We start from the raw sequence: 24,608 nt of genomic DNA, 5'->3' as shown, positions 1-24,608 counted from the left end.
TTCATAGTGAATCATGGCATTCTGGAAATGAAACTTTTATTCTCCCCCTCACTCAGCTATATTACATTTTCAGTGAATTTAGTCCATAAGAGAGTTATGTTTACAGAAGATTCCTTTTCTAAGGAGGGAAAACCCCACTTGAGGTGTTAGCAAGTGTATATGAGGATGTTCTTGTGTCACTTTTTGCCTTTGACTCTCAGAGCTGCTCTGATGTTATGTTTGTCCTGTAGAAACGACGCTCAGGACGACAAGTAAAACGCAGAAAATATAACGAGGACCTGGACTTCAAAGTGGTGGATGATGATGGGGAAACAATCGCTGTTCTTGGAGCTGGCCGAACATCTGCACTCTCAGCTTCTACACTGGCTTGGCAAGCAGAGGTATGGCCTTGTGTGAGGGTAATAACCATGGCTAAGCAGTCATCATGGCCTAGTTGATGAAGCTAACAGGGCTGTTTGCTGAGGCCTAAGTTACATCATTTAACTACTGCTAGTTACCTTTGAATGGTTTCCTCTTATACTTTAAAATTAGCACTCCTTACTCTGCATAGCAGGGCCCTTTATAATCATACTCTCTCCCTGTTTCACCAGATTTCTATTTGAGCTAAGCAAATTTTCCTTCTATCTCTGTGCAACCAAAGCGTTAGCCATCTTTTTTTTTTTTTTTTTTAAGTGCTGGGGACTAGGATATTTTATCACTGAGAAACATCCCCGGCCCTTTTTTATTTTGCAACAGGGTCTCATTTAGTTGCCCAGCTTGGCCTTAAACTTGGAATCCTCCTGCCTCAACTTCCTGAGTTGCTAGGACTGTAGGCCTGTGCCGCCACGGTTGGCAAGGCTAGCCATCTTTTAATAAACATCAGTTCTTTTCTTATCTGCCAGCATTTGCCATTGTTGTTCCTTCTGCTTGGAATGCTCTCTGCCACATGCTTCAAATGACTGGTTTGCCATCAGTTAAGTTTAACCTAAAAGGGCATCTCCTTAGAAAAATCTTTCCTGTCTCTTTTATCTAAAGTAGATTCCTGCCTATCATCTCAGTGATTCTGTTTTAGCTCCTTGTTTATTTCCTTCGTAGCACTTGCCACAATTTGTAATTGTATTTGAATATGTCTGATCTCTGATTCTGTTTTTGTCTCTTTGATTAGAGTATAAAAATCTTATATGTGTAAATACTTGCTCAGAGAATGTAATCAAATGAACTAATAATTATAATTGGAACTTTAATTCAACAAATATATATTCAGAGTCTGCTAGAAGACCAGGTCCTGGGATATAGGAATGAGTATCAGCATATGACTCCTGCCTCCACAGAGCTTTGTCTAAGAGAATTCAGCACATGTCTATACTTCTATGTTGATCGAGAAGTATGTGCTAGATGCAGTGGCCACACAGAAAGAGGAATGGGCAGGAGTTCAGGAGAATAAGGATGCAGGAGGGCCATTTCTACCAAGAACAAAAGCCTCACAACCTGAAGGGCAACCATAAAGATACTACATGACCAGTGATGAGTATGCTAGATATTGGAGTATGATTTGAGGAATGGTGGGACATAAGAGCTGAAAAGTAGGTGGAGTCACACTTAACAGGGATACCACCTGTGGTATGTGCCCTCATACTGTAGGTTGAATAAAAGATAGGTCGCATCAGTAGGTCAAAGCAGACAAGCAGAATGACCACGTTTACATTTTATCAGTCCCCCCTGCAGTGTTAAGGAGAGGATGATAGCATTAGGACTTGATCTAGACAGAGACAGAGATGAGAAGAGGGTTAAATGTTGAAAAGGAGATCTAAGCTGAGGAGCTTATAGAGAAAAAATGAAAAGGAAGAGAAGCAGCAGGCTGAGTATGTAGGAGGGACATTGTTGCCAGCAGCGTTCTGGGACACAGTCTGTCTTGTTCTGTAGTCGCTGTTGCTGACTTGGCAGAATTCATTTTGCATGCCAAGTGGCAGCAGCATAGCTACCTGTCCCTTTTGGATTCCAGTGTGTCTCACAGAAGCTGATAATGCTTTATCTTTTTCAGCCACCTTGCCTCCAACTTAAAGTGTTTTCATGTAATTTCACATATCCTTCCATTTGTCTCTACATGGGGAGGAGCAAGGGGTTATTGTTCCTATTTTAAGGAACAGAATGATCTAGATAAGAGTTCTATATCTGCACTTAATTGATGACTAGCCTTTAAGAGTTGATTTCATGTTTCTTCTAAGGATTATCCAACTCATGAAATAATACTTAATAGGAATAATAACAATTTGATGTGTTATCATTGCAGTACTTTTCAAACACATAGTTAAAAATAGCTCTTGCTATTTTTAGGACTGCCATGAAATGATAGGATTATGTTCCTTTAAAATGGGGTTTCCTTCTTGGGGATTTTATGTTAAAACACTATTAGGAATTTTATTTTCTCCAAGTAGCCATTTAGCCTAAGCCATTAAACAGCTTTCAGATGCTGTTAAGACTTCTTCCCCTGGTACCTGAAGAGAAACAGTAACTGATGTGCTAGAAAGAATTCAGGAAATTTTATGTATTACCATGGCTCCTTTTTCCTCTAAAGATGTAGCAAAGAAGATTTATACCTGGAGAGACATAAGATAGAATCTAAGTTTGCGTTAATTATACCTAAAATTGTTTAACCAAATTTAAACAAGAGTGAGGCCCAATACATGGTTTTGACTTTGATGTTCAGAGAGGCAGTCCTAGGATTTGGCCTCCCCTGTAAGACAAGCAGGAGCACCTATGAAGAGATCTCTGGGGGGATCAGCTTTTCAAGAGGTTTTCAAAATCATCCCTAATGCTACAGAACCAAAATAGTTCCCCATGTATCTGTTTTTCATACAGGGCTTCTTGGTGAGATTTGAACATATTTCCCAGGCTTAATGAAAGCTTGAAAGTTAGGGATCCTATCTTGGATTCTAGACAATCCATGGTGTTTACTGGCACAGAAAATCATTAAGGAAGACTGATTTTTTTTTCCCTTATGTCCTTCCCCCAAGGCCCTCTGGGTAATGTCTGCCTTCCTGCTCACTTCAGTGTGGGACAGAGAAGGGAGTAGAGTCTGCACTAGAAAGTCCTTGCCATCTCTCTGCAGGTCTGTGCCGAGTCTTGTCCGCATACTCAGTACAATTCTGTAACTGTTGACTCCTGTCCCAGCCTCAGATTATACCCTTAGCATTGGTTACCTATCAGTAGGTTGTTAAAAGTATCTTTAGACGTGATTCTTTCTAGATCAAGATTGGCCTGTTGTTGCAGCCCCACTTTGGGATTCAGAAGATAGTTCCCAAACCAGCTTCTGGTTTTCAGAAGCTGGAAATAAGTTTCCATTCCTGGCTGACTCCGCTTTCTTATTCTTTGTCCAGCTGATTTGGTGCCGAGAACAGGCAAACTTTCACAGTTCTCTGATGCACTTAACAATGTGTAGACTTTTACAAGGCTCTTTTGGTTTTTGCCTCCTGCAATTTGAGCAATTAGTATGATTTTGCCTTTTGGAGCAAAAGTAGTACTTCAGTTTGAATGAATCTTCAGCTCACAGTGCTCTCCTCTGCACTTCTCTTGGATCTTTGCCTATGGTACCTTCTTGGGCCTTTTTCTGTGCCTGACAGGCTAAGCTCAGTTTCCCTTTTGAGGATGCTCCCTGCTCCCCCTATAACAGGGAACTACAGAACATTGTGCAACAGTCATCTGAACACTGTCCTCAGCACAGAGGGCAACAGCAGGAAGAAAGGGGAAGACAAAAACCATCTATCCTGGCTGGAAAGACAGGAGCCTGATGTGGAGGGCCCAAACATGCCGTGGCATGGAGTCAAACAAGATCCGCTGTGCTCCCAGAACGCTCCAACATATTTAATCCTGCCCCTGTCCTTCCATTATCCTTTGGATACCTACCATCTCTGGTTTCTTTCTTCTAAGCCATGAGCTACTTTAGGGTAGGTTTGTATCTTCTACATTAATCCCCAGGAAACATTTAAATGAAACCTTTCCTACACACTTTCTATCTTCTGTTTTGTAAGTTACTGCCATTGTTGCATTTATGCCCAAAGTGGAGAGTCAGCTGGAATATTTGAGCTCTTTAATTGAAGCTTGTGACTGCTCTGATTCTTCAATGCCTCTGCCATCTGTTTTGAGTGTCATTCTTGATTGATCCCTTAGATTGTAAACTTTTCAAAAGAGGCATTAATATTTTGTGATTTTTCACATAGTGTAGGTGGAGTTTTATTTGTTAACTGGTAGCTAACATGAAGACTTGCACTTAGTTGTACTTATCTATTTATTGAATGAATGAATAAATAAATATAGTTAAGCCATTATGTAAACAAGTTTATTTTTTTTAAACTCCTGGATTAGAAAGATAAGAAAAAATATATATATTTAAATCCAGGCTCTTTTTTTCCTTCTGTTTCTTTACACTAGCATACTTTTCCCATTGATATTCATCTACTTCTCAGTCCAGGCAGCCACTTAAGTCTGCAGACAGACCTCCTTTTCTAAGGCTCCTTGCTGCCTTGTGGCGTTGCTGTACCTTTGCACCAGTTTATGTGACTCCATGCTGTGGGCTCAGTTTGGCCATCATTAAGCTTCTGTTCACTCAGCCGGGTTGGGCAGTTTCTTGTCTTGCCATTTCTTCATTAGGTACAAACACAGATTCCTACACTCTATTTCTCTTTAGGCTGTTTTCTGAATTTGTTTTCCCTTTTTCTGCTGTAACCCAGTGTTCAGATGACTGCATCACAGTTCTGTAGTTCCATTCTGTAACTTTCTGTCTTTCCTAATCTGATATCAAATTAATTTTCCCAAAATAGCAGGGGAATTGCTGTTATTTTTCATCTCTTGCTCAAGAATCTGAGGTGGTTACTTCTTAACTGCTGTATTAGAGTAAGGCTTACTTGTCTGATTTTTAAAAATGAGATCACATATTACCCATTTACCTTCATTTATTTGCAACCCCCCACATTCAGTATAATGATTTTACTCTTTACGAAGATGAGTTACTCTCCAGCAACTTGGGAGGCTGAGGCAGGAGAATTGTAAGTTTGAGTCAAGCTTCAACAACTTAACAAGACCCTGTGTCAAAATAAAAGATAGAAGGACTGGGGCCATAAAGTTCCCCAGTCCTATAATCCCCAGCAAAAGAGAGAGAGAGACAGACAGAGAGAGAGTTAGTTCATGTTACACATAGAATTTTTGTTTCTTTTTAAACTAAGAATTTAACCTAGGGGCACATTACCACTGTGCTCCCCAGTCCTTTTTTATTTTTTTATTTTGAGATGGAGGCTTAGTAAGTTGCTGAGGCTGGCCTCAAACTTGAGCTCTTCATGTCTCAGTCTTGCAAGTCACTGGAATTGCAGGTGTGTTTCTTATATATCCTTTCATTCTTTGGGTTCCTTTCATCTTGCCTTATCTTTGCTGTCCTCTCTTATGAACCATCATTCTTTAGGGCCCAAGTTTTATACCCTTTTATACCCTGTTCTGTTAAATCCAGGCTCTTCTCTCTTTTTGAATTCTCATTGGACTAGTAGTTATTGTCACACATTTAGCATTTACCTTGGAGCTTTTCTTTTCTCCTCTCCACATCTCCATCCTTTTTTTTTTTTTTTTTTTTCCTTTTCAGACAGGGTCTTGCTAAGTTGCCCAGGTTGGCTTTGAGTTTACAGTTCCCCTGCCTCAGCCTCTTGAGCTGCTGGGAGCCGTTGGGATTACAGGAGTTGGTCACTGCCCAGCTACCCTGGGGCATTTCTAAGGCAAATGTTTATTGTATTTTCCCTGGGTGAATGTAAAACCTCTGATACCATGCACTATGCTAGAGGCCACTTTTGAACCTTCGATGGCAATCTGTAAATGTTTGTTAATTTGAAAAGTGATTTGCTTACTACACCCTTCCTTATGGTTTTTTAAATAAAAGTAAATGAAGTGGTTAGTTGAGGTTTGGGGTGAATAGGGTTGAAAGTTTTTGTGATTCCCCTTGCCCTCAGAATAAATTTTTTTAATTATACAACATACAAGTAAATGAATTAAAATGGTCTTCTTTGAAGGATAATTTGAGAAAATTCCAAGCAGTTAAGAACAGATGGTGGTTATGGAAGTGTGTTTGGCAGGCAGATTTAGTTTATATCTGTGTGTATCTGTATACACTGAGTGTTTATACACATATGATCATGCTTTTATGCACAATTGCTGTCGGGAAAAAATCTTAATTTTCCAGTTTCCTTCCTACTTTGATGTGTATTTGAGAAATGCTATTCCCTTTTCCTTTTTTAAAGATAGAATAAAAGCCTGTTTTCAGTGTTTTGATGATCACCGCTAATTTTTAATTTTTATAATTTTCCATTTATATAAAGCTAAAAGGGAAACCAAGTAAATGAGAACTCTGCAAATTGAGATGGAAGCTAAGTGGGAAAGGGGGCTTGACAGAGAGCACACCCAGGGTATTTGGCTTCTGTTTCTTGTCCTGGGTAGTAGTTACAGCCTGAGTTTTTTCCTTTATAACTCTTTTGTTAAACTGTTTTTAAAAAAGACACAGCAGTTCTTTAATATTAGGGCTGAACCCCATTATTTAATATATGTTAAAAGATAAAAATATTTTATTTCAGACTACTTAAATGTTAGTTGAAAATTTTCTATAATGAAGAATGTTGTAAGCCTTACATCCTTTTAATACTCAGAGTAAAGACCTCTGCTTTCTTATCCACATTTTAACATTTTGTTAGATTTGGTTCTAGTAAACACTCTGAGGACCGGTTAAAATCCTATCACAAGAAGCCATCTCTTACCTTTTCTGTTCTTCAAGGTAGGTAAGAATAAGAGAATATCAGAGACTTAAAGGAACAACCTATTCTAAGTCTCTGAGGGAGAAGCATGTTTACTGTGTATGAAGAACAGACAAGGAGCCTTAAGAGGTAGCAGATGAGATGAGAGGGTAAATATAGATCCTGTAGGTTTTGAAGACCATTGGAAGGTCTTTGGCTTTACTCTGAGTTAAGGAGGAGCCTTTTAAAGCAATAAAAGCAGAGTAGTGGGGTGGGGGGAGCAGAGGAGTAAAATACTAAAAAGGGCAATTCTGAATGTTATATTGAAAAGAGACTTGTGGGATAAGAACAGAAGCAGGGAAGCCAGTTAGGAGGCCCTTTGGGAGTAATCTGGGTGAGAAATGAAGGTGGTATTGACCAGGGTAGAAACAGTAGAAAGAACTGGTTTCTGGAAATATTTTAAAGATAGAAACAAAAAGAGTTTTTGGCCAGTCAGATGTGATATTTGGAGAGAAAAGAGAAATAGATTAAATTGGGATTTGTTATTTGAGTACCTAAAAGATAGAGTTTAAATTTATCTCAAATGGGAGAGGACTATGCGAGGTCAGAGGTAGGGAGCAGGAGTGTTGGCTAGAAGACCAGGCTAGGAGTTTAGTTATTGGGTATTTTAAATTGAAATACCACAAGAAAATCAAATGGAGATGGCAAGTAACAATTAGATTACAATTAGAATCTGTAGTCAGGGGAAGTTTCTGAGCTAAATATATAAATTTGGCAGGTATCACAATGGAGTTGTGAGATGACATGAGCAAGAAAAATGAGTATAGACAGAAAAGAGAAGAAACCCAGAAACTAGGCCCCAGGCAACTCCAGTAATCAGTTAATACATAAGATTTCCCCTACCTATCAGATTGCGATAGATAGCATTCAACTACAATGTTGGGATTAAGTTACAAAAAACATATTTTTAAAGATATCTAATAGCTGTGGAAGCATCAAGAATTCAGTGAACTAAAATTCCTGACAATAAAGAGCCATTCCTAGGGGAGATGACAATAGCTGGCTGTTGTCTTCTCCGAAGACATTTCCCAGTTTTAGGAGCAGGCTAAGGTGCAGACTAGGCCCATAGAGAGAGACTCTTCTGGTTTGAAGAGAACCCCACTGGCCCCATTAGTGATTGAACATATACAAAGGTCGTTGAAGTGATTGGAAACTAAGGAATCCCTAAAGCAAAAGGATTTCTCCCTGGAGACTTTTGCTAATTTAGGATAGCCCAGGAAACTAGGAGCTCAGCAAAAGACAAATTGAAATCTCATAGTCTCATAGTACACAGGTGAAAAAAAATTCACTAGACAGATAGCCGACCACAAAAAATTTACTCTCTCATACAATAGTTGTCATACTTTTAACCTTCTTGGGGTTGGAGAATAAAAAGCTACTCAAGGGGCTGGGGATGTGGCTCAAGCGATAGCGCGCTCACCTGGCATGCGTGTGGCCCTGGGTTCGATCCTCAGCATCACGTACAAATAAAGATGTTGTGTATGCCAAAAACTAACTAAATAAATAAATATTAAAAAAAAAAAAAGGCTACTCAAAACCTCAATAGGGTGCCAGTGGGACCTGTCTTTAATCCCAGCGTCTCAGGATGCTGAGGCATAGAGATCACAAGTTCGAGGCCAGTCTCAACAATGAAGTGAGGACCTATGCAACTTAGTGAGACCCTGTCTCAGAATAAAAGGGCTAATGATATGGCTTAATGTTAAAGCATCTCTGGGTTTAATCCCCAGTACTAAAAACAAACAAACCAACCTCCATAGAGTATGACTCAGGGCTCAAGAGAATAAAGATCTGCCAGCCTCTCAATTCGGTGACCTTGGACATTTGTGTTCTGGAAGCTTGAATCTTAACATGATAACCCAGGCCTGACCCAACTCAGCCTACTAGGTGGAAGAAACTACCACTTTTCCCTGTTTGTCTAAGAGAAAATTAAAAAAAAAAAAAATTTGTAATAGGAACTGTTTGGGAACTTTTTATCCACAATGTCCAACATGAAGTAAAAAGTTATTAGAGGGTCTGGGGTTGTGGCTCAGTGGCAGAGTGCTTGCCTAGCATGTATGAGGTACTGGGTTCGATTCTCAGCACCACATATCAATAATAAAAAATAAAGGTCCATTGACAACTAAAAAAATATTTATTAAAAAAAAGTGATTAGATAAGAGCCTGGAAAATGTGACTAAAAATTTAGAGAATAAGCATTTAGTAGCAGCAGACCCCAGGTGAGCCCAGTGTTGAAGTTAGCAGAAAAGAACTTAATAACTATGATAAAATGATATATATGATAAATGTTAAAATAAGGAGAAGATGAATAAGATAAATTTTCAAAAGAAGACTCCCAAAATCAACTGCTGAGAACTGAAAAATTTGATTATAAAATTCAGAACCCAGTAGATAAGTGTAAAATAATATTAGAGCAGAAGATAGAATTGGTGAGTAAGAAGACAGTTTAGAGCAAAATTTCTAAGTGGAAGCACATAGAGAAAAAGAATGGAAAAGCAAAACATGAGACAAGTGGGGTACAGTATAATATATATCAGAATATATTTCTGACTTTAGTCCTAGGCATAGAGGAGATTGAAGCAGAGCATCATTTGAAGACAGAATTAATGACCTGTAGAAGATATCAACTATACAGATGTAAGCATACAGAATAAAGATAGAATTTTAAAGGCCACAAGAAAAAAGTATCAGATTACATATAGGAGGAATCCAATTTGGATCTCAGCAAATTTCTCAACCCAGATCATCAAAGCTAGGAAGTCCTGGAATAACATATACCAAGCTCTGAAAGAAAATGTATGACAACAAGAATCTTATATCCAGGAAAATTAAGCTTCACATTTGATGACAAAATAAAAAACTTCCATGATAAACAAAAGTTAAAAAAAGCATTTACAACTAGAAAGCCTGCACTACAGAACATCCTCAGCAAAATATTCCATGAGGGGGGAATGAAAAACAGCAATGAAAATCAGCAAGAGGAGGAACTACTAAAGGAAAAGCCAATCAGAGGAGAAAGCAAGTCAAGTTAAAAACCAAAAATAAACCAAAATGACTAGGAATACAAATCACGTCTCAATAATAACCCTCAATGTTAATGGCCTAAACTCTTCAGTCAAAAGACATAGATTGGCAGATTGGATTAAAAATGGACCCAACAATATGCTTTCTTCAAGAGACTCATCTCATAGGACAAGACATCTACAGACTAATGGTGAAGGGTTGGGAAAAAACATACCACTTACATGGACTGCATAAAGAAACATGGGTTTCCAACCTCATGTCAGATAAAGTGGACTTCAAGTCAATGTTAGTCAGAAAGGATAAAGAAGGACATTTCATAATGTTTAAGGGAATCATACATCAATAAGACATAACAATCATAAATATATATGTTCCCCAAAATGGAGCATCTATGTAATCAAATAAACTCTTCTCAATTTTAAGAATCAAAGAAACCACAACACAATAATACTGGTGAGTTTAACACAACTCTTTCACCACTGGTTAGACCTTCCAACAAAAACTAAACAAAGAAACTATAGAATTCAATAATAATACAGTCAGTCATTTAGACTTAACAGACGTATATAGAATATTTCATCCACCAACAAGTGAATACACATGGAATATGATGGACATTATTATCCAAAGTACATGTATAAAGACACGAATTGGTGTGAATTGTATACAACCAGAGAAACAAAAAATTGTGCTCTATATGTGTAATAAGAATTGTAATGCATTCCACTGTCATATAAATTAAAAAAATAATTAAAAAGTGAATACACTTTCTTCTCAGGAGCTCATGGATCCTTCTCTGAAATAGACCATATGTTATGCCACAAAGCAACTCTTAGCAAATACAAAAAAATGGAGACATTACCTTGAATTCTTTTAGATCATAATGGGATGAAATTAAAAATCAATGATAAAATAAAAAATAGAAACTACTCCAACACCTGGAGACTAATCATGTGCTATTGAATGAACAATGAATACATCAGGGAGGAGATAAAAAAAAATTGTAGAGATAAATGAAAACACTAATACAACATATCAAAATTCCTGGGACACTGTGAAGGCAGTGCTAAAAGGAAAGTTCATTGCATTGAGCTCATTCATTAAAAGAATAAAAAGTCAACAACTAAATGATCTAACATTACATCTCAAAGCCCTAGAAAAAGAACAAGAAATCACCACCAAATTTAGTAGAAGACCAGAAATAATTAAAATCAGAGCTGAAATCAGTGAAATTGAAACAAAAGAAACAAATGAAAAAATTAACAAAAATGAAAAGTTGGTTCTTTGAAAAAATAAATAAAATTTAAAAACCCTTAGCCATGCTGATGAAGAGAAGGAGAGAGAAAATTCAAATTACGAAAATTTGTGATGAAAGAGGAAATATCCCTACAGACACTATTAAAATACAGAAGATAACTAGAAACTATTTTGAAAATTTATATTCCAATAACATAGAATATCTTGAAGACATTGACAAATTTCTAGAGACATATGATCTATCCAAACTGAATCAGGAGGACAAACACAATTTAAACAGTTCAATTTCAAGCAATGAAATAGTGGACATCATAAAAAGCCTCCCAAGGAAGAAAAAAATGCCCAGGACCTGAGCCGAGTTCTACAAGACCTTCAAAGAAGAACTAATACCAATACTCCTCAGATTATGCCATGAAATAGAAAAGGACAGAACTCCTCCAAACTCATTCTGTGAGGTTAGTATCACCTGATACCAAAACCAAAAATACATCAAGGAAAGGAAACTTCAAACCCATATCCCTGGTAAACACAGATGCAAAAATTTTCAATAAAATTCTGGCAAATTACATACAAAAACATTTAAAAGATAATTCACCATAATCAAGTAGGGTTCATCTCAGGGCAAGGTTGTTTCAACATATGGAAATCAATAAACATAATTTATCACATCAATAGACTTACAGATGAGAACCATATAATAGATAACAAAAAAGCATTCAACAGAATACAGCACCCCTTCATGTTCAAAACATTAGAAAAACTAGAGATAGTAGGAACATACCTCAACATTGTAAAAGCTATCTATGCGAAGCCCAAGGCCAACGTTATTCTTAATGGAGAAAAATTGAAAGCATTTCTTCTAAAAATTGGAACAAGACAGGAATACCCTCTTTCACCACTTCTGCTCAACATAGTTCTTGAAACTCTAGCTAGAGCAATTAGACGAAAGAAATTAAAGGGATACAAATAGGAAAAGAAGAACTCAAACTATCACTATTGGCTGATGACGTGATTCTATACTTAGAGAATCTAAAAAATCTCACCAGAAAACTTCTAAAACTAATAAATGAATTCAGTAAAGTAGCAGGATGTAAAGTCAATATCCATAAAATGCATTTCTATACGTCAGTGATGAATCCTGAAAGAGAAATTAGGAAAACTACCCCATTTACAATAGCCTAAAAAAACAAAAACAAAAAATTATGAATCAACCTAACAAAAAAGGTGAAAGACCTCTACAATTAGCTACATAACACTAAAGAAAGAAAATAAAGAAGACCTTAGAAGATGGAAAGAGATCTCCCTTGTTCTTGGATAGGCAGAATTAATATTGTCAAAAATGGCCATACTACCAAAAGTGTTACACAGATTTAATGCAATTCCAATTAAAATCCCAAAACCATTTCTCATAGAATAAGAAAAAAGCAATCATGAAATTCATTAAGAAAAATAAGAGACCCAAATTAGCCAAAGAATCATTAGCAAGAAGAGTGAAGCAAGAGACACCACAATACCAGACCTTAAACTACAGAGCTATAAAAACAGCATGGTATTGGCACCAAAACATACAGTGGGGGAAAGATAGCTCTTGAACAAATGGTGCTGTTAGAATTGGAAATCCATATGCAGCAAAATGAAAATAAAAACCTGTCTCTCACCAGTGGATCTGGTGGATCAAAGTGGATCAAGGACCTAGGAATTAGTCCAGAGACTCTGCCCCTAATAGAGAAAAAGTAGGTCCAAATCTTCATCATGTCAGGTTAGGCCCCAACTCCCTTAACAAGACTCCTAAAGCGCAAGAAATAAAATCAAGAGTTAATAAATGGTATGTATTCAAACTATAAAGCTTCTTCTCAGCAAAAGAAACAATCAGTGAGGTGAATAGATAGCCTACATTTTGGGAGCAAATTTTTGCCATACACATCAAATAGAGCACTAATCTCCAGGATATATAAAGAACTCAAAAAAACTGAAAAACACCGAAAAGAAAAACAACAACAACAACAACTAACCCAATTGATAAATGAGCTAAGGAGCTGAACAGACACTTCTCAGAAGGGAGAAATGCAAATCAAAACTATTCTAAGATTTCATCTCACACCAATCAGAATGGCAGTTATCAAGAATACAGTCAACAATAAATGTTGGTGTGGATGTAGGGGAAAAGGCACACTCATACATTGTTGGTGGGACTGCAAATTGGTACAACCACTCTGGAAAGCATTAAGGTGATTACTTAGAAAACTTAGAATGGAAGCACCGTTTGACCCAGCTATCCCACTCCTCAGTCTATATCCAAAGGACTTAAAATCAGCATACTACAGTAACACAGCCACATCAATGTTCATAGCAGCACAATTCATAATAGCTAAACTGTGGAAACAACCTAGATGCCCTTCAGTAGATAAATGGATAAAGATAAATGGGTATGCATACACAATGGAATATTACTCAGCATTAAAAGAGAATAAAACTATGGCATTTGCAAGTAAATGGATGGAGTTAGAGGATATCATGCTAAGCAAAATTAGCCTATCCCCAAAAACCAAAGGCCAAATGTTTTCTCTGATTAGTGGATGCTGATCTATGATCGGGGTCGGGGTGAGGGCTGGAGGGAATGGAGAAGCTTTGGATTGGTCAAAGAGTAGGGTAAGGAAGGGTTATGGGGTAGGTAAGATGGTGGAATGAGATAGACATCATTTCCCTAGGTATGTGTATGATTGCACAAATGGTGCATCTCTGCATGGTATACAATCAGAGAATTGAAATGTTGTGCTCCATTTGTATATGATGAAATGAAATACATTCTGTTGTCACGTACAACTAAGTAGAACAAATAAAAACATTTTTTTAAAAAGAATAAATGGTATGGCTTTAAACTGAAAAACTTTTTCACAGCAAAGTAAATAATCAATAACGTGAAGAGAGAGCCTATAGAATGGAAGAACGCACATCAGATAGAGCACTAATCTCTAGGATATATGAAGAACTCAAAACACTTATCAAAAAAAAAAGTAAACAAATAACCCAATCAATAAATGGGCTAAGGACCTGAGCAGACACTTCCCAGAAGATATACAACCAATAAATAAATATGAAAAAAGTGTTCAACATCTCTAGCAATTAAAAAAATGCAAATCAAAACTACTCTAGGGTTTCTTCTCACTCCAGTCAGAGTGGCAATTATTAAGAATACAAGCAAAAATAGTGTTGGTGAGGATGTAGGGGGGAAAGATACATTGATTCATTACTGGTGGGACTACAAATTGGTGCAACCACTATAGAAAGCAGTATGGAGATTTCTTAGAAAAATTGGAATGGAATCAGCTATCCCACTCCTCAGTCTATACCCAAAGGACTTAAAATCAGCATACTTCAATGTGTATAGCAGCTCAGTTCACAATAGTTAAACTGTGGAACCAACCACCTACTCTTCAATAGATGAATAGATAGAAAAACCTTAAAGAATAATGAAATTATGGCATTTCCATCCAATGAAGACTATCATGTTAAATGAAGTAAGCCAATCCTAAAAATCCCAAGGCCAAATGTTTTCTCTGATAAGTGGATACTGATCCCTAATGGAAGGGAGGGGGGTTAAGGAAAGAATGTAGGAACTTTGGATTGGGCAGAGGGGAGTGAGGGCAGGGGAGGAGGTATGGAGGTGGGAAAGATGATGGAATGAGATGGACATTATCACCCTAAGTGCATGTATGATTGCATGAATGGTGTGATTCTGCATCATGTACATCCAAAGAAATGAAAAGTTGTGCTTCCAAATAAAAAGATACCAACCCATACACTTAATATAAGGTAACCCCTGCATAGGGACAAAAAAAAAAAAAAAAAAAAACTGCACTTAGGCATGTCTTGCACCATAGAAATCAGAGACTAAAAAAAGAAAAAAATCCTAAAAGCCATTGGAAAAATTTGAGAATTTGAATTTGGGAATAAGAAAAGATTCCACCATCATCACTTATATTTAGTAGAAATATACTGGACGACATGACCATGACAATAAGGAAAAAGGAAGAAATAAGTTGTTTATAGATTAGAAAGGAAGATAAAACTGTCATTATTTGAAGGTAACGTGACTGTGTTTAAGGAAATCTTAACAGAATCTATAAACCACTACAATTAATGTGGTCTTAGCCAAGTTGTTTATAATATATAAAGATAATACACACACACACACACACCCCTTTTCTGTATACTAGCCGTATGAAATCAGAAAAGGATAGTTATAAAATTCCATTTGTAATAGCATCAAGTATTAGATACCCTGGAATGACTCAAAAGGCATGCAAGCCCTGTATACTAAAACATCATTCTGAGAGAAATTAGAGATCTAAACAAGGGTGTGTGTGTGTGTGTGTGTGTGTGTGTGTGTGTGTGTGTGTGTGGCAGTTTTGTGAGTGAAAGTGTCTTTAGAAATGCTGAAGACCTAGACTACCCTAAGGTGATCTTGAAAATAACAACTAAGTTGTAAAATATACTTTAAATAAGACTTTGTAAACTAGCTACAAGAATAAAGACAGCCAGGCATATGCCTATAATCCCAGACACGCAGGAGGCTGAGACAGGAGGATTGCAATTTGAGGCCAGCTTCAGCAACTTAGTGAGGACCTCAGCAACTTTGTGAGACATTGTCTCAAAACTTAAAAGAAAAAAGAGAGAAAAATGGATATGTGGCTTAGTGATAAAATGCCCCTGGGTTAAATTCCCAGTACCAAAAGAGAAAAAGAAGAAAAAAGGGAATAAGGACAGGGTAGCATTGCTGTAAGAAACAACAAATTGACTAATGAAACAAAAAAGAGCTACATTAGACACTACCAGCCATGTGTGGCTATTGAGCACCTGAAATGTGGCTAATCAAAATGAGGTGTACTATAGGTGTAAAGTATACGCTATATTTTGAAGGTGTAGTAGGAAAAAAAGAATTAAAAGTATTTCCTTAATTATTATATTGATTACATGTTGAAATGATATTTTGGATGTATTGGTTTAAATATATTGTTCAAGTCAGTTGCACCTGTTTGTTTCTACTTTTTTAATGTGACTACTAGAAAATTTAAAATTATATATGTGGCATAGTGGCCTTGGTACCAAAAAAGATTTATTAAGCTAGACACAAAAAATACTACTCATAAGACAAAAGATTGATAAAGTAGATTATGTAAAACTTCTTTTTGTCAGGACAACATTAAGAGTTTGAAAAGGTAAACCATAAACTGCTAGAATTTTTGTAATCTATATATCTGACAGAGGACTCTATTTTAAAAACTATAAATAAATAAAAATGACAATCTATAAAGTAGGCAAATAGCTTGGATAGGAGGTTCACAAAAGAGGATGCCCAGTGGCTAATAATTATATGACAAGGTGCTCAGCATCCTCATTTACCAGGGAAATGTGAATTAAAGAGATAATACTACATATCGACTAGAATGGCTAACATGTTAAAGATTGACTTCAGCAGGAACTTCCAAATGTTTCTTATGGATATAAAAATTGTTAAAATCTGGGCTGGGGATGTGGCTCAAGTGGTAGCATGCTCACCTTGCGTGCGTGAGGCACTGGGTTCGATTCTCAGCGCCACATAAATGTGAAATAAAGATACTGTGTCCACCTAAAAACTAAAGAAATAAATGTTTTTTAAAAACTGTTTTAAAAAATTGTTAAAATCACTTTGGGAAAATTTTGACAATATCTATTAAAATAAATATATACCTACTTCATAACTCTACTCTTGGGTCTATAGCCAGGATAAATGAGTATATTTTTCCTCCAAGAGACATACAATTCTTATGAACTTTATGCATAATACAAAAATTAGAAGCAACCCAATATTCTTTGATAGTAGAATAGATAAAAGTGGTGTATTTGTAACAAAACACTTGCACAGTATTAAGAAAGAATGAATAGCAGACTAAATTATTTTATCTGTATAAAGTCTAATAATAGGCAGAGTGAATCTCTAATGGTAGAAGTCTCATAGTTTCTTCCAATAGGTCACAGCATTTTCCAGAATATTAGAAATGTTCTATAACTTGGTCTGGATGCTAGTTATATTAGTGTGTGTATATGTTGAAATTAATCAGGATACACACTTGAAATTTATACATGGTAAAACCTTAGTAACTCAGCATTATCTTTAATAGTTCCTTGATGAAGACTTTGGTATGTGTGTGTGTAGTCTTTTTTTTTTTTTTTCTTTCTGTAAAACTGCTGCACAGCCATAAAAAGTACCTAATAAAAAGCATGGAGTGGAAATTTAGAAAGGAAATGAAGTAAGAAGTTGAGAAGGAATTAGCTCATTATCCAAATTTCTCTGAATTAAGCACTTGTTCCTTTACTGACTATCCCCTTGGAACAGTCTAACTTTTTTTTTGGCTGTATGGGCTGTGATAGTATTCTTGCCACTCATGAAAGTACACCTAATTTTGGCCCTGTGTAATTACCATCAAACATCGCATTTCTGAGTGTATAGAGATTTACTTTTTAATTAAGTGACATAGATCAAGAATAATAGTCATCTCATCTGTGGCCCCAGAGAGTTTGATAGTTTTATTTCCTCACTATATTTCCTTCTATCTCTCTCCCTTATTTCTTAGCATTCAAGAAATAACTACTGACTACCCATTTTTGCATCAGTGAATCAAACAAACAAGGATCCCTGCCCTCAGAATGTTTATATTGTAAAGGATCAGAATAGGCAATGAGCAGTAAACGACCCCTTCTTTCCTCACCTGTGCTCAGGGTCAAATACCTAAGCAGAAAAACAGAAGCTTAGTCTATATTCCAGTCCCTTCTTTTGCAATTACAGTTCAGTTGCCTTCTTGATGAGCAGCAAGAAACAAGTTTCCTCATTTTGGATTAACTTTGTCATGGCACCTAGCACGATTGCCATGTGTCTGGAGGAGTGTAGTAAATATTTGTAACCTTTGAAAGCATCTGCCTTGCCTGCTTACTGATTTCCATAATTCTTTGCTGCCATATCTCCTTCCTTCTCCCCCTTCTTAACCATTATCACTTTTCTCAGGAAAACTTAATTTAGGATCTTTTTTTTTTAATTTATTTTTTAGCTGCAGTTGGACACAATACCTTTTATTTTACTTAATTATTTTTATGTGGTGCTGAGGATCGAACTCAGGGCCTCACCTGGACTAGGCAAGCGCTCAACCACTGAGCCACAACCTTTATTTAGGATCTTAAGAGCTAAAATGTTTTTTGTTTTGTTTTTTTTTTAAGAGAGACCCGGCTGCAAGCACGCCAGGCGAGCACGTTACCGCTTGAGCCACATCCCCAGCCCCTAAAATGTTTTTTGATAATGGCATGGCTTTAGGATGGTTGAACCTTGGAATGAGTAGACTGAAGGTGATATGCAGCACAAATCATCCTTTTGGAATATTCCAACCAGGAACCTAGAATAGTGAATTTTCACTATATTAGTGAATTGGGATTGTTATGGTTAGTGTTCTTTTCATCACTGTTTAAAGTCTCATATTGTAATAGTGGGAAAGGTCATAGTACATTGAATCTACCAAAATCTCAAAAGAATGTTAAACATAAGTCTTTCTGATTCAGTGCATTCTTTTTAAGTTTGTCATTTTTGCTCCTGATTTTGTTTTATCATAAATAGTCTGTAGCGCCAGATGTAGTGTCATACACCTGTAATTCCAGCAGCTTATGACTGAAGCAAGAGAAGCATTAGTTCAAGACAAATTCAGCAACTTGGAGACTCTGTGTCAAAAAGTTTTAAAAAGGACATGTGATGGAGCTCAGTGGTAGAGAGCCCCTGGGTTCAATTCACAGTACTCAAATAAATAAATATATACATACTCTGTAGAAAGATATTTCATAGAAATAGGAGCCTAGAAAGTTTATATGTTTCCAGAGTAGGAAAGAAGAGTTTGTTTTCATCTGGGATTTGCAGTTAAAGGATTGTCAGTGAAACACCAAGCCATTTCCAGGTACAGAGAGGAAAAGGTGTACAGTGTAATAGAGCATTGTTATGCCTTCTTTTTGCATAGTGCTACTATTCAAAGTATATTTTCATATACCATTTATCATCCCTGTAACCCAGTGAGATATTGTTTCTACTACTATTTGGAAACTAAGTGATATCAGTTGGCTTGCTCAAAATCAATAGCTAGCTGGTAGGTGTTAGAATTGGAACTTTCTGATTCTAAACCCTCCAGATTCTTTTCTGCTATAGATTTTTGGAAATTTTATGCAGTAGCATCTAAGAAGCTTTGAAGAGAAGGGATGTCCCAGGACCAATTTTAGTGATGCTAAAGGCAGATCTCAAATTGAATCTGAAAAGTAGAGTGGCTTCTCTGTTCTGCAATAGAGTAGTGCCCAGAGGTTAAAACACACCTCTTTGAATTCTAGCTTATCAAAATGTTTGCCATCTTTTAGTCACTCTGTGGGTTGATGGGAGGGAGGCTTCAGTATTCAAAGGAGGATTTTTGAATGAAGTAGTCCCTGTTTTAGTACAGATTGAGCATCCCTAGTCCAAAAATCCCAAATACAAAATAGTCTAAAATCTGAGCACAATTTTGACCACCAACATGATGTTCAAGAAGTTTTTTAAAATTTAGATTTTTGGATTAATGATATTCAACTGGTAGTGAATACAAACACTCCAAAATCTGACAAGCTGTGAAATCTGAAGCACTTTTCTGGTCCCAAGAATTTCATATAAGGGATGCATAACCAATGCATCTTAGAGAGTTATTCTCTTGGACTTTGGGTCCCATAACATACTTTCTTTTTAATCTCTGTCTCCAGGAGCCTCCAGAAGATGATGCAAACATCATTGAGAAGATCCTGGCATCTAAGACTGTCCAGGAGGTTGGTGATTCATGTTTCTAGTTTTTATGTCACTAGAATACATTGCACCCTTTGTGAAGAGATATTTGACTATAGAACCTAGAATGATCATCTTAGCTGGAATAAGAGCTTGGCAAGAGTATTGTGTGGCTGGTCAACACTTACTTTTACCCCCATGGAGGATTTTAGGACATTAAATATCTAGAATATTTATTAAATTTTTAAATATAAATATTTATTAAAGTATTAAATATCCAGAATAGGTCAAATTGATAATGTTCTCCAGTATGAACCTAGCAAAGGTATTTTTTATCTGTAGTTTATAATCATCAGAGACAATAAAGAAGAGACAGAAAAATAATCTTAATGGAAATATAATGGGATTTTTTCCTTAAGCATCTCAGGGCCATTGTAAGAATCCCCTAAAGAAAATCTAAGTGAGAGAGTATATTGATGCCAGTGAGAGCATAGATTGATCTTTACTTCCAGTGTTGAAGAAAGTAAACTCACTTACCACTGTTTCAGATGGAGACTAGGATGCAGGTCACTTCTGCACCAGGCTCTGGTCCTAACATTTTTCAGAGCCCTGGGCCAGCTTAAGTTTATCAGGTGAATGTTATTAAGCCTGAACCCTGGAAAGTGTTGTTGTTTTAACTGCATAGGTATGTGTTTGGTCTTTGGAAAACCTGAACAGTAGCTTGTCAGGAAATAGCCTGGGAAAATGAAAATATCCTCAAGAAATGTTTACTAAAACTGGGCAGAAGTGTTATTTATGTGTTTTCTTTTGACATAAGTGGATGAACTGCCTAGGATCTGGGCTAACTGCTTGCTGTTGGTTACAGGTTCACCCAGGAGAACCCCCATTCGACCTAGAGCTGTTCTACGTTAAGTATAGAAATTTGTACGTCTAGTTAGTGTGTTATATGTATTTGGATTTTATATAAATAAAACCTCCTTTTTCTTGATTCTTTATTATCTTATATTTTTAATAATTTGGCCCCTAAGGCATAACCCACAGATCTTGGCTCACTTAAGTTTACCTTGAGTTGAAAAATGCTCAACTTTGGCGGCAGTAGGATCAATTGAAGGGCTTTTTAATATTACTAAAGCCCTCACTCTACCCAGGACAAGTTGATTCAGAGTCAGAGTGGGCCCCAGAGATTGATATTTTTTTAAAAAGTTTCTGAGAAATTCTCACATGTACCCAGGGTGGGAAACCACTGTCCTAAAGAATATAATATTTTTCTGTCTTCCATTTTTCTCCTCTCAGCTCCCTGTCCACTAATGTGTATTTGATAGCTTGATATATCTGCTGCTCCTGCTCTGAGCCAATTTCTATAGAAGCCACAGTGAGAGAAATTATTTGGAATTACTCTATTTTGTATGGTTTTCTGTTCTTGCCCTTCAGGGCAAGGCCTTTCTAAACATAGTTTCTAGCAACTTTGCAACAGACCACCCTGCTGCTTTTGAGAAAGATAGTCACCCTGATTATTGAAACCTTAAAGCTTATCTTTTGCTAACTATGTGCTTGTCTCATAATTTGTATGTTTTTGGATAGTTCCTACTTACATTGTAAATGGGCCACAATGGAAGAGCTGGAAAAGGATCCTCGCATTGCACAGAAGATCAAGCGATTTAGGAATAAACAAGCCCAGATGAAGCACATTTTTACAGAGGTAAAGAAATATTTACTGATTCATTTGACTGCTGCTTTTACTGTAGCAGTAAATACTGGGTTTAAGTTTCTAAGTCCAAGTTGAAGTCTGTTGTTTCTCTGATCAAATTGATGAGTGTATGCTGGTTTGCAGCAAAACTAGACTAGATTTAAGCCAAAAAAAAAAAAAAAAAACAATCACCTACCAAGATATGAGGATCAAAGTTTATAAACTGACAACTCATAAGGACATGCATTTTGCTTTGAATACCAATAAATAGAGTTAAAGGGATATTCACACAGTTTTTCATCCCTGCCTTATCACCATAAAAATGTCATTCCAAAAAGTCTTAAAGTTTGAATGCAAAAACAAAAACCAAGCCATAATTCTTAGAAAATAAATAACTATATTTATACAAACTTAAGAGTTTCTAAATCTTAATAAGAGAAAGGACTGATGGTTTTGAATATTAAATCTATTAATTAAAATTAAATTAATGCCTATTAAGTTAATGCCTAATGATATCTTGAGTAAATAATTAGGAAATATGGATTTATATTATGTACATGTATGTTTTTCCTAATTATATAAATGCATATACTTACATGGCATACATTCTTCACATCCAATAGGAGAGCTTTCCTATTTATATTTATGTGCATGCTTACACAGACACACACACACACATATTATATACATATGACAAATAGCTTTAATGAAAGAAATTCTCTTATCATTCAACGGGAATAATACAAAACTTCAAATGGGAAAAGTGAACAAATTAGCAGGGAATTCAGAAAGAAGGAAAAATTGGTCATTACACATAGAAAGATATAGCACGTTTCAACAGTAATCAAAGGCAGATTAAAATGGAGATCTAGTTTTTGCTTATCAAATGTTTGGAGGTTTTAAGAGACATTTAAGGTTGTAAGGGACACTGCCTGGATGGGAGCATAAATGCTATTAGAAGAGCAGTGTGGCAAGAGGCCTCAGGCATCCCAAAATCTGGATAGCCTTTGTCCCAGAAATTGTAATTCTGTCACTTATTTTAAGGAAATTCTTAAATCTTTGCACAAAGTTTTAGTTATGATAAAGAGTTGTTTATATTGGTGAAAATTTGAAAACAAAATGTTAGATAATAGGCTTTTGTTAATTCATGCATACTAATAGAATGTCTAGTAAAAGTAATATTGAAGGAAAAATACTAGTGATGTGGAAATATACTTAGTGTTGTAAACTGTAACGAGTGGGAAATGTCAGGTTTCTACAGTAAATGTGTCAGTGCCATTTTGGGTGTGCAGGAAAATAGAAGCACTATAATAATGTATAGGAAATAGAAAATGTGTTGAATATATTCATGAAAATTAGCATCATTTTTTCTGGTTGATGGGATCATGGTAATTTTCCTCTTTTTTTAATATGTAATTTTCACTTTTATACAGATAACTTTTGAAGAAAAGAAATAATAAAAATTGTTCTTAAAAATGTAAAGTCACGTGGCTGGGGCTGGGGCTCGGGCTCAGAGGTAGAGCGCCTTCCTCACACACATGAGGCACTGAGTTTGATCCTCAGCCCCACATAGAAATAAATAAAGATGTTGTGTTCATCTACAATTTTAAAAAAAATGTAAAGTCACAATACTAAATCCTAAGAGGGCACTCAGATGCCATCAAGGCACATTAAATTGCTCCACACTCTTGCTCAACTCATTGTTCAGGTCCTGTTCATTTTTCCTTAAGTGCTAAAGTACTTTAGGGTAATGTCAGTAATCATTCTTATCCCAATTTGGGATCCTTCCTATTTAACCTTAGAATTTGGCCCTAGCTTTCTACATGTTTGTTTTTATTATTATTGGTACATTGTAATTGTACATAATAGTGGAATTTATTATGCAGTATCCATACATGCGCATAACATGATTTAGTCGATCTCATTTTCTGTTATCTTCCCTTTCCCGCCTCTCCTCTCTCCTTCTGATCTGCTTGATCTACTCTACTAATCTCCCTTCTAGTAGTAGTAGTAGTAGTAGTTGTTGTAGTAGTAGTAGTAGTATTTCAGTAGTGCATTATAATTAAGTATATAAGCAAAATTCATACATGGACATAGCATAATTTGGTAGATTTCATTCTCTGTATGTGTATTGTAAAGCTACTATGAAAAAAGTTTTTCATAGTACTATTCCTCTAAAAGAGAATTGGGACTAGAAGGTGATGACTATAATTCAAAGAGCCATTCTTTTTTATTTATTTTTTAATATCTTTATTGTATATGGAGATAATTATTTTATTTTTTATATGGTGCTGAGGATCAAACTGAATACCTCACACATGCTAGGCAAGCACTCTACCACTGAGCCACAACCCCAGCTCTATTTACTTATTTTTATTAGTACATTATGTTCTACATAATTGTGAGGTTCATTTTTACATATTCATAAATACATATAACATAATTTGTTTAATTTCAAACCCTAGTACTCTCCCCTTCTCCCCACGTCATCCTCTACTCTATTGGTCTTCCATTTATAAATTTATTTTTTAATCAGTGCATTCTGATTACACATTAAAGTGGAATTCATTGTGATATACATACACATAGCATAAATTCATTCCACAGTTCCACCCCTTTCCCATCCTTTTTTATTTCTCTATTATCTTTATTTACCATTGTTCTCCCTTCTATTTTCATGAGATCCCCTCCGTTTTTCTTTAATTTCTTATTTCTCTCTAGAGCTTCCACATATTAGAGAAAACATTTGATGCTTATTTCACTTAGTGCAACATTTGACAGTTCCATCCATTTACCAGTAAATGACATAATATTATTATTCTCTGTGGCTGAGAAAAATTCTTAATCTGTTCATCTATTGACAGCACCTGGTTTGGTTCCATAACTTGGCTATTGTGAGTTGCACTGCTATAAACATTGATGTAGCTGTATCACTGTAGTGTGTTGATTTTAGTTCTACTGGATAAATACTGAGGAGTGGGATCACTGGGTCTTATGATGGTTCCATTCCTAGTTTTTTGAAGACTCTTCA

General features: G+C 36.1%; 1 protein-coding gene across 5 annotated transcripts in view; it reads left to right on the top strand.

The window, feature by feature from the left end:
* Positions 1-24,608, top strand: part of Chd6 (chromodomain helicase DNA binding protein 6) — a 239,790-nt gene that overhangs the window by 121,793 nt on the left and 93,389 nt on the right. For all 5 annotated transcript variants that reach the window (XM_078051794.1, XM_021729477.3, XM_013360568.4 and 2 more), the window contains 4 exons: positions 231-380; positions 19,872-19,934; positions 20,756-20,814; positions 21,472-21,589. In XM_078051794.1, coding sequence (XP_077907920.1) covers positions 231-380; positions 19,872-19,934; positions 20,756-20,814; positions 21,472-21,589 — 390 coding nt within the window. The remainder of the gene's footprint in view (positions 1-230; positions 381-19,871; positions 19,935-20,755; positions 20,815-21,471; positions 21,590-24,608) is intronic.

The sequence above is a fragment of the Ictidomys tridecemlineatus genome, chromosome 5, assembly GCF_052094955.1.
Source record: "Ictidomys tridecemlineatus isolate mIctTri1 chromosome 5, mIctTri1.hap1, whole genome shotgun sequence".
Classification (NCBI taxonomy): Eukaryota; Metazoa; Chordata; class Mammalia; order Rodentia; family Sciuridae; genus Ictidomys; species Ictidomys tridecemlineatus.
This window is presented reverse-complemented; position numbering and strand designations above follow the sequence as displayed.